The sequence below is a fragment of the Belonocnema kinseyi genome, chromosome 8, assembly GCF_010883055.1.
Source record: "Belonocnema kinseyi isolate 2016_QV_RU_SX_M_011 chromosome 8, B_treatae_v1, whole genome shotgun sequence".
NCBI lineage: Eukaryota > Metazoa > Arthropoda > Insecta > Hymenoptera > Cynipidae > Belonocnema > Belonocnema kinseyi.
Genome location: NC_046664.1, coordinates 31,865,965 through 31,877,286, shown reverse-complemented (window position 1 = coordinate 31,877,286; position 11,322 = coordinate 31,865,965). Strand labels below are relative to the sequence as shown.

General features: G+C 27.4%; 1 protein-coding gene across 2 annotated transcripts in view; it reads right to left on the bottom strand.

Annotated features, from left to right (window-relative positions):
* Positions 1-4,966: 4,966 nt before the first annotated feature.
* Positions 4,967-11,322, bottom strand: part of LOC117179161 (cytochrome c oxidase subunit NDUFA4-like) — a 21,475-nt gene continuing 15,119 nt past the window's right edge. For both annotated transcript variants that reach the window (XM_033370865.1, XM_033370866.1), the window contains exons 2-3: positions 5,563-5,712; positions 4,967-5,219 (exon numbers count right to left, since the gene is read on the bottom strand). In XM_033370865.1, coding sequence (XP_033226756.1) covers positions 5,151-5,219; positions 5,563-5,712 — 219 coding nt within the window. In that variant the 3' untranslated portion in view covers positions 4,967-5,150. The remainder of the gene's footprint in view (positions 5,220-5,562; positions 5,713-11,322) is intronic.

Here is an 11,322-nt window from a genome sequence, read left to right as displayed (position 1 = left end):
TAAAAAAAATTTGTCCGAATCGAAAAAATGACGTTTTCATAATTTGTTTAAACAATTGCAATTTAAACAATGTTGTACGCATTTTTCGAAAAATTAAGTTGTTGATTCGGATTCAGGGGCTCAAAATACATAAGAATAGAGGGTTTTCAGCTTTGGCGGCCTTAGTGCATACGGGATCATACCCAGCCCCCGGACTATAAGGAAATAGTTGAATTCTTACCGAAGCAGGTTAATTTTTAACCCAATATGATATAGTTGAATTTTCGTATAAAAAAATTAATTTTTAACTAAATTGTTGAATTTTCAACTAAGGAAAAGAAATTTCAACAAATTAGTTCAAATTTTGACTAAGTAGTGAAATTTTCTACAAAACGGTCAAATTTTCAACAACAAAAAAATTCAGTTTTAATCGATGCAAATTAATTTTTTACCAAAAAGTTGCATGTTCAACAAACAAACAAATTTAATTTGTATCTCTGCTACTAAGTCACATAAATTTTCCACCAAATAGTTGAATTTTTTAACTTTAAAAGATCAACTTTTAAACAAAAATTGAATAGAGTTATTTTCATTTCAAAAAAATGTTGTATTAAAAAAAATTTTTTTTTTTTTACAAAATAATTCACTTTCCAATCAGGGAAATATGAATATTCTATAACAGTGATTTTTAACCATACAGTGGAATTTTCAACCAAATAGTTAACTTCTAAAAAAACACAATTTTTTACCTAAAAACATAAATTTTCTATCAGATAGTTGTATTTTCTACCAAAACAATTAATTTTCTAGAAAAAAAAACGCATTAAAAAAAAATACATCAATTTTCAAGTAGATGGATTAATTTTCTACTAAAAAAGACTGAGTTTGATCCAAATAGATACATTTTCTACTAAAAGTATCTTGTTTTTTATATGAAATTTGACGATACGTATTTATGCAATTTGTGAAAAAAACTTCACAAGGTTATGCATATTTGAATTTTTCGCTTCGCTTGAAAAAAAGAAAATTCTTTGAAATTATATAACTTTTGACGAGGGAATTTAGAAAATTTTTTAAATTAGCAAAATGGCGCAATGATTTTTCTGGTAATACTAACACTCAACTTTTTTTTAATAACATATTTTTTCGTTTAATTACAACTTTTATATATTGCATAAAAAAATGTATTAAAAAATACCTTCAGTTTTAATATTTATCATTTAAAACCATAGAAAAGTCTCCTTCCTTATTGGTTAAACATTCAACTGTTTTCTTTGGAAATTCGTCACTGGTTCGACGATTTAAAAATTTTATGGACATTTTTTTTTTTGAGTAAAAATTTGTTTTCATAAAAAATCCAACTATTTCGTTGAGAGTTCGTCGATTAGGCTTGAACATTCATTTGTTTTTATAGAAATATATTATTTGGTTAGAAATGCAACTTTCTGGTTCAAAATTAATCTGTTTGTCCTGAAAATTAATTTTATCTATTAAATCGAACTATTTTTTGTTCAAAATTAAATCTTTTTTTATTGAAATATCAACTAATAAATTTTTCGTTTAAAATTGATCTTTTTTGGAAAATTCAACTGTTTAGTTGAAAATGACTCCTTTGGTAAAAATTAAATTATTTGCTGAAAAAATTAATGGTTTTTGGTGAAAATTCTTATTTTTGTTAGTTAAAAATACATTTTTTTAACTTCTCTATTTTTTGGTTGAAAATTTTTACTTGAAAATGCATGTTTTTTCTATTGACATTTTTAAAAAAATTGAAAATATAACTAATCAATGTTTGGTTCCGTTTTTTTATTTGATAATTCATTTTTTGTGTATCAATTAGTAATTATATATACAATTATTCAAACTAGACAGGTTCTACCCTTGAAATTGCAGAATCTGTCCGGGACAAAATATGTTATTTTTTAGAGAAAATTGGTGGATAAGTATGTTTGCGATTTGTGAAAAAAATATCATGAAGTTATCGCCTTCTTTCGAATTATGGGAGAAAATTTAGAAAATGTTGAAATAAATTCTCAATGAAAAATTTATAAGTTGATATTTCAACCAAAAAAGATTGAAATTTTAAACCAAACATTAGTTAAATTTAATAATAGATAAACTTCATTTTCAATTCGAACCGATAATTTTGAAGCAGACAGTTGCATTTCCAACCAAATAATATGAAATTTTTTTAAAAACAAATTAATTTTCGAGTCGAAATGACGAATTTTTTAATGAAATATATAATAGTTGTTAATTCAACAAAAAAGATGCTATTAAAAACAGTCGAATTTAACGACAAAGACGATTAAAAAAAAAGGGAACTTCGACCAAAAAGATTAACCTTCATCAAAATATGTGAATTTTCAAATAAAAAATACCAATTTTCAACTAAAAAAATAAAAGATAAATTCTCAACAAAAAATGTATCAGTTGATATTTCAACTAAAAAAATCGAACTTTTAAGAAAATAGTTGAATTCTCACCATAACAGATTAATGTTCAATCAAAAAGATTAACGTCCTCAAAAAAAGAGGTTAAAAAATTAAGTTTCAACGACAAAAATACTCATGCGAACTACTATGGCTGTATTAATAAAATTGTCATGAATTTTCTACTAAAAAAATCAATTTTTGGCCCAAAATTATATAGTTAAATTTTCGTATAAAACAATTAATTTTTAACAAAATTGTTGCATTTTCTATCAAACAAAAGAATTTTCAACAAAGTAGTTCAAATTTTGAGCAAATAGTTACATTTTCTACAAAACAGTTGAAAATCAACAAAAAACTTTCATTTCCAGTCGATGCAAATTAATTTTTTACAATACAGTTAGATTTTCAAACTGTAAAAGATCAACTTTTAATCAAAAATGAAATAGATAAATTTTAATGATAAAAAAAAAATAATATTCAATCAGAAAACCGAAAATAGTAGCAAACTCTTGAATTTTCAATCGGAATATAACGAATTTTCAATTTGAAAATATTAATTTTTTACAAAAACATTAATCTTCAACCAAAACATTGAACTTACTACCAAGTAGTTTAATTCACAGTTAAAAACGTTAATTGTTAACCTAAAAAGATAAATTATCAACAAGATTGTTCACATTTTCTACCAAAACGATCAACTTGCTACCAAAAAAGACGAATTTTTAACAAAATAATTAACTTTCTACTCAAATAATCAATTTTCAATTAAAGAGATAAATTTTCAACAAAGTAGTTCAATTTTCGATCAAACAGTTGTATTTTTATCCAAAAAGCTTAACTCAAAATTTAATGAATTAAATAATTTAAAAAATATATTTATTAATATTTTTCAGTCCATTTGAATGTTTATTAACTTCGTAGAATTCATCTTCTTACCCTTAAATTCATTTAAATTCATACAAATTTTATTTGATTCATTGGATTTAAAATTATGTTATAAATATGTTATAATTATGTTATAAATTATATTATAAAAAAGAATACAACAATAAAATTTAAATAATCAGTAATCATTCGCATATCTCTATGCAAATTAAAAAAGAAAAAAAGACCAAATCATCTTCCTTACTTTTTATTTTTGTTTTCATAATTTAAATTGAGCCATTTTAGAGTGAAATTTTATAGTTGGATTTTTTTTATGAACTTCGGATTTGAATTTGATTATTGGACGTTAATGAAGAGTATACATTTTAATTGATTCTGAATTTATTTTGTCTAATTTAAGAAATTTTGTTATGAATTTCATCAGTCTCTTCAATTCTCTGAAAATCTTTTATATTCACTCTAACTTTACTGAAATGTGTAAAACTTTGAGATTTCTTTCAATTAAATAAAATTTTTATGAATTTATCAAAAAAATTTTAAAATGCACTTTTGAATTATTTGGAATTCAAAAGAATATTAGTAACTTTTTTTACTTTTGAGTTAGAAATTAGTGAATTTTGTTCATTTTGTGGGTTTAAGAAGGTCACCTTTTTTCAAGCCAATTAGGCTTTTTCAGCCCCGTAAATTTATTAAATTACTTTTCGGATAAAATTTACCAACATTTGAAACCAAAATAAACATTTTTATTGACGAACTTAACACTAAATAATAAACTGTTTAACTTCCAAAAGAAACAGATCTTTTTCACACAGAAGTTAATAAAATAAACTATATTTATATTACAAGCTAAAATGTTTAATATTTTAAAATGTTTGAACAAATTCAGCAAAAAAATTAAAATCGTGTTAAATTTTGATTACAATGGTTTTTAAAGGTCACAATTTTAATTATAGTTTGCTTCTGTTTTCGTAATTTTGAGAAGCACCCAATAGAAAAATGATATTAAAAACAACAACAATAATAAATAAACACCGTTGCTATAAGTAATATCGTCTACTTATTGGTAAGTATTGCATGCAAAAATTTTCTTATTGAATTGAAAAGCAGTTTATTACTAAATTTAAAAAATTCATGAATAAAATCATAAATTGCAGTTTAAAATATGGATAAATTTGATCTGAAAAATATTTTCAGGAATTTCATACAATGCATGAAATGTCTTGAGTTTCAAAATATATAACTTATAATATTTTAAACAATTTTAAACAATAATTATGTTTTTAGTATTATTTTTGTATTAAACATAAAAACCGATTTTTTCAAAAAGATGAAAGAAATATTTAATTTATAAAAGTGATTGTGAATTTACAATTTCAATATACGCACTGAAATTTCTTTGTTGTCGATTCACATCTTCGTATTTCGATTAATTGCCTTTTGCACCTAGGCAATTGATTTTAAATAAGCAAATATCACGGGCAATTTCTAATAATTTTCACAGTAATCATGCCAATACTTCATTTCCTCTGACATTAAAAAAAGGTTATTGAAAAATGTGCAATGTGATCATTGAATGATCGGTCAGAACTAACGAAAATTTTTTATTGATATATTTTATTCAATTGATTGGTAATATCACAATACATAAAAATAAAAACCACGCTCCAGGCATCTTAAACTGTACTTATTTATTGTATATTTATTTATGAACATAAAAATGTATAAATAGGTTAGACCACTAAGAATCGAGTACGATATGTGAAAACCTGTTTGATTAGTACATATTTGGCTTCTCTTTTGAAATCTGTGAATGCTGAAGCAAATATTCCTTTTCATTTCGCTTCGTGTTCCTTAATCCCAGATAGATGTGGGTCTCGGGAGATGGTCTCTGTAGCCTCTTTTCCCTGCTGGGTCCAGGAGCTGAAAAAAGAGTATTCATATAAAAATTAGTTAAAGTAGGCGAAATGCGCCTACAGAAAAGGTTTCGTAGCCTATTAAGTCGTTCAAATCTTGTCTCAGATATCGCCTGGTCTCGAATCTGGTCTCGTTTCGTCTTGAATATCGTCTCGTTTCTTCTTGAATCTCGTCTCTTCTCGAATCTTGTTTAGAATTTCGTCTAAAAGATGTATAGTCTCGAAACTTGTCTTGAATCTCGTGAAAAAAGTACGAACGGACACCAGACCGAAACTATAAGAGTTTCTGCGAGGGGCTACGAACCCCTTAAAAATGAAAAGTATTTAATGATAAAAGAAAATGCACATACCTTCTCGTATTTTTTATCCGCATATTTTTGCCAAGGTTCCGGATTTTTTTTTACGTTCCAAGAGACGTCAGGATTCTTGAAAGCTGCTCTTAATCCGATTAAAGTAGCAGCGGTGCATCCAAAAAACATAACACCGTAAAGAGGGATGAGCTGTGGAAAGTAAAGAATAGATTATAGGGTTGTAAAGTTTTGTGCAATTTTGGTCAAATACACCAAACTCTCGCTTTCAGTCCAGTGTCGGGGTTGCCTTCAATTAGCCTTGGATTGAATTCGGGGGGGGGGGGGCATAAACAGTGAGGCCGCCTGACTCGTTTCCAATTGGAAGCAACTGATCTCGCCCTCCTCCCATGAGAAACTGCTGGAGCCAGCAGTTCTAGGAAGGCCGAGAATGGGATGACTGAAAGCGAAAGTTTGTTGTAAAAAGTTGCAAAATTCCAAAAGATTTAAATGTTAAAGCGGCAAGTTTTAAAATATTTCAAAATTTTTATTATTTATTAAATTTAAACATTTAATTATTTACTAATATATATATTAATATGATATCAATGTTAATATTAACAACAATATGACGTAACATAAGTATTAATATACAAAATTTAATTATTTGGTATAGATAATTTAACTATTTTGTTGAGAATTTCTCTTTTGGTTCAAAATTTGTCTGTATGGATTTAAAATTAAACAACTTTATAGGAAATATGTATTATTATCGTGATGGTAAATTACTGAGATAGTTGAGATACTAATCACATTACGTGAAAATAGGTATATGTATTATGGTATAAGATATAGGGAATCTGTATTATCATTGGGATGGTAATTGGTCGATCAGATGACCATTTTTTGTTCAAAACTTTTTAGTTCAATAATGTTTTTGTTGAAAATTCAACTGTTTTGTAAAAAATTAGTCTTTCTGGTTTAAAAATTCATCTCTTTTGGTACAAATTTCAAATGTTGTATTGAAAATACAACTCTTTGGTTGAAAATTTCACTATTAGATTGAAAAGTTTATTACTATATTTTTGGTTAAGCATTAGGGTGGTGCAAAAATTGCTTTTTCGAATTTTTATGGAGACATCCCAAAAATTTGTACGAATCCACACAAAAATAAATGCAATTTTTTGTTTAATAAAAATGTTATTTAGAAGTGCCGCAAGCCCCATGAAGTTTAACACGTATTTCCCATCAAAAAAGACGTTTTGTCAATCTATTATTTCAATCGAGATGAAATTCAACATTTGTCTGTGATATATGGTCCGAAAGAACCCCCATAAGTGAAAAAATGGGTTTTGCGAGTTTCTGGCGCTAATTTGGACTTTTTTTGCGGGTTTTTAAATGAAAATTTTGTTTCTGTCACATGAAAGACCATTTCATACTGATAATTAGATATTCAGATAAATTGCTGAAACAATTTATTATTGTTTTTAACCATTTTCTCATAGAATGGAGTTATAAAGACGCTGTTTTTTCAAAAAATTTCAACTCGTTGCCTAATTTTCAATTAGAGGGAAGTGATAGTTCATTAATGTTAACAAGAGTGATTGTTTAAACCATTTATTATTGTTGTTAATAATATTATCTTACAAAAATGCTACAAAATTGCAGTTTCATTAGGCGTGACTTAACAATTAATTAAATTTTCCAAACATAATTGTTTAAGCAAGTTATTATTGTTTATGGCTATCTTCGTCTATATCAATACCTGATAGTTGCGGTTTTTCGATCATTTTTACGTTTCTGCCATTTTTTCACTTAGTGAGGTAATAATTAATGAAAGTTAACTAAAAATTTGCTTAAACAATTTAATATTGTTTTTAACTATCTTTTCTTAGAGAAATGCTAGAAAGTGGTGTTTTTTTCTAAAATCTTTAACTTTGCATCGCCTTTTTATTTATAAAGAAATAATAAGTCAACCACAACAAAAATGATTTTTCAAATAGTATTGTTGTTTTAAGTGAATTATTTTCGACCAAAGCATTAGAGAATCTTATTAGCAATGATAATGAATTTTTCAAACAATTATTGTTTTTAACTTGAATTCACTATTACTTCACCCCTATGCAAAATTGGATAAAAAGTCAGAAATTTCAGAAAAACGGCACCTTTCTAGCATTATTCAATTATATTAATAATAATAAATTTTTTGAAAAATTAACTTTTTGACTCTAATTAATTACCTAACTTACGTTAATTGAAAATTTGACTAAAAGTGAATTTTTTTAAACTCCAATTTTGTAGCATTTTTCTAAGACAATATTATTAACAATAATTTTTAAAAAATCCGCATCTTTCTTACTCCTTTCTATGAGAAAATGGCTAAAAACAATAATAAATTGTTTAAACAATTTATTTGATAATCTAATTAAACCGACACACAAAAAAAGTGGTCTGTCCGACAGACTACACTGGCATATCTATATATTTTTGGGGTCGCTGAATTCGAATCCGGTGTCCAAACAACCAAGTTGGCTCGTATTTTTATGAAAAACGAAAAATTATACGTAAAATCGACAAAAACAGCGATTTTTCAGGTATATTTTTGCAAAAAGATAAATATATTTTCTCTCCCGGTGGACTTAACCAATAGATTTATATGTCTTTTGGGTCGCTGAATTCGAATCTGAGGCCCAAATAACCAATTTGGTTCATACTTTTTCGTAATTCATACTTTTTCGTAAATCGCAAAAATAGACGTAAAATCATCGAGTACAGCGATTTTTCAGAACATCAGATCATCTTTGGTTATAAGAAACACAATTCTGATTTGAAATAGAGATTTTGTTCAAGAATTATATTTTTGAATTCGAACAGGCATGTTTTCAAATTCCCTCCTTCTAAATCTTTTTGAAACTATTTTCCAAAATTCCCGATCCATGCAAAAGATTCTCTGTTCCAAAACAAATAATAATTCGTTGAGAAAATTGTGGGTCCTAAAATCTAAATAAAAATTGTTTACGGAAATTTTCTCTTTTTCCCCTTGATTTTATCCTTATTTTTTTTTAATTTAACATTCTGGGTCAGAAAAAATAGTTTTTACGCCGGTGTCTGTCTGTCGTCGTCTGCAAAAACGGTAAATTAAACGGTAATTAAAGTAAACGGTTCGTTAGCCAGCTTTTTTTGACGACATTTAAAAAAGTTAGAGTATTTAAAAAAATATTGAGACCAATTTTTTTTAAATATTGAAAATTCGTTCGACAGCTGTTTATAATAGACCAAAATTCGAACAATTAATCCCCATCAATTTTTTTGATAAAATAAAAGTAAACAAAGTTATAGCATTAAAAAAAAAAAAAAAAACCAAACGAAAATGAACATTTGAAGCTAAACAAAGTAGTCTGGGATCCAAGAGCACTTAAGCATCCATTTTAGGCCCTGATGATTTGATAATTGATTCTTGTGCAGAATGTCCTCCTGATTCCGAATATATCGGGTGCACTAGCGAATTCCGGGTCGTTTTGTTGTTATTTGACCTTTTATGTGTTTAGATAAACAATGTCATATCCCTGAAAATTATTAAAGTTTTGAATATATTTTTTTATATTCATTTAAAGAAGCGTGACATGCACAAATTTTGTTAATAGTGTATGTTGATTTAATTGATTGTTTTCGAGAAAAACAATACAATAGCGTTTTAATAAAAAACGATTTCTACAGTACATTTTTTATCATTTAACCATTTTTTTCTGGAATCATACAGAACTAACTAAGCCAAATACAATTGGTTTTGAATTTTTTTAATCAGGCAATTAGTTTAGTTTTAAAAAAATCTAAATAAATACAAAGTTTTCACGTCTGTGTGTACGACTGTTAGTAAAAGCATTGAATGGACAGGCAGCGAGGGAGGCTTGAAAGCTGCAGATTTGCAATCTGAACCTCAACCTCACACACAAGCACACACGCGCAAACGTCCTACTTAATAGAATTTTACAAAAACCAATAGCCTAATTTAAAAATTTTTTAAACAAATTACCTTCGTCTTAGCTAGTTCTATATGATTCCAGAAAAAAATTGTGAAATGATAAAAAATGTACTGTAGAAATGGCTTTTCATTAAAAAGCTATTTTATTGTTTTTCTCCAAAACTATCAATTAAACGAACATACAGTAGTGACAAAATTTGTGCATATCATACTTCCTTAAATAAATATGGAAAAATATGTTCAAAAGTTTAATATTTTTCAGGGATATGACATTTTTTATCTAAACACATAGAATGTCAAATAACAACAAAACGGCCCGGAATTCGCTATGTGCACCCAATATATTCGGAATCAGTAGAACATTCTGCACAAGAATTAATCATCAAATCATCAGGACCTAAAATGGGTGCTCACTCTCCTCTTCGGATCCCAGACTAAAGCGTGATATGGGAAAAAGTCAAGCAAAGAAAAACGTTAAATTTAAGGCACTACAAGAAGACTGCCTAAACAATTTTTTTAAATTTTGATTTAAAAAATTAAAAATTCAAATTTTGGTCGTACAAAAAATAATAAATTATTAGATTCTCATCCTAATGAGAAAGTAATGGTTTTATGTGAAAAATGACTCGCGGATTCCATCAAATGTCGACGTTTTGAGACCCCCTGAGTCAGAAAAAATAGTTTTTACGTCGGTGTCTGCCTGTCGCCGTTGTCGTTATCGTCGTTGTATTCTGTAAACACGGTAACATTTGAAGGTATTATTTGATTGGATTGCCCTTTGGCACACTTTATACGGATATAAAAAGAAAGGACGAGTTCGTGGGCATTTTGGAAATTTTTGAGACCACTTTTTTAATATTCGAAAATTCTGTCCACATCTATTTATCGTACACAAAAATACGAACAATTTATCTAAAATACTTTTTTTTATAAAATAAACATTAACAAAGTTACAGCATTTTCAAAATAAAAAACCAAACGAAAATGAACATTTGAAGCCGAACGAACCGTGCCAGTGGAAAAAGTAAAAAAAAACAACGTTACTTTTACAAGGCCCTACAACATTGTCTTTTTTCGATTAATTTTATTTTCCTTTTATTATTTTTATTCCAGTTTTCAGAATCGCTCTTAAATTTTCTGTGTGCTACCATTGGTTCCTGAGATATCGTCGATCAAAGACAAAAAAGGTCCTTTTTATTTAAAGTTCGATATCTCAGTGAAAAAAGGTCGTACCGAGGTTTTAAAAAAGCAAATTGAAGCTGAATAACCCTTAAACGGCCAAAACGCCACTACCGGTACACTGCTTTTCAACGGCCAATAACTAAGACTATTCGACACTAGAAAAAATTGAGACACATATATTTTTATTGCTTAAGATCTCCTCTTTCCGACGGTGCCAATGAAATTTCTCAAAAAATTTTCTTATTATCCCAAAATGCAGTTTAAACAAAAAAAAAAAAACGTGACTTTTCGTGCCTATTTTTTTTTTGTGAACCATTTCCAAAGCTTTTCGAGTCTGTAATTAACCTGGAATCTCACTAACGAGTGGAATAAATGTCTAAACTTTGAGAATCCATGGTTCGAAGATCGATTTTTCGTTTTAGTATTTTCAAAATGGCGTCTTAATGGCAAAATTTTTGTGAAAACATTCATGAATTTTTTTACAATAAACAATGCGCTTTTCGGAAAAATCATTTTGGATTTTGCATATGAACAATTTTTGCAAAATTCAAAATTTAGCTTAAAACGCTCCGGAAAAATTCAGGCGTATTCCTCGGCTGATTACAAGAACTTTTTATTCTTGACAAATTTTCCGAAAAGCGCATAGTTTTTCAATAAAA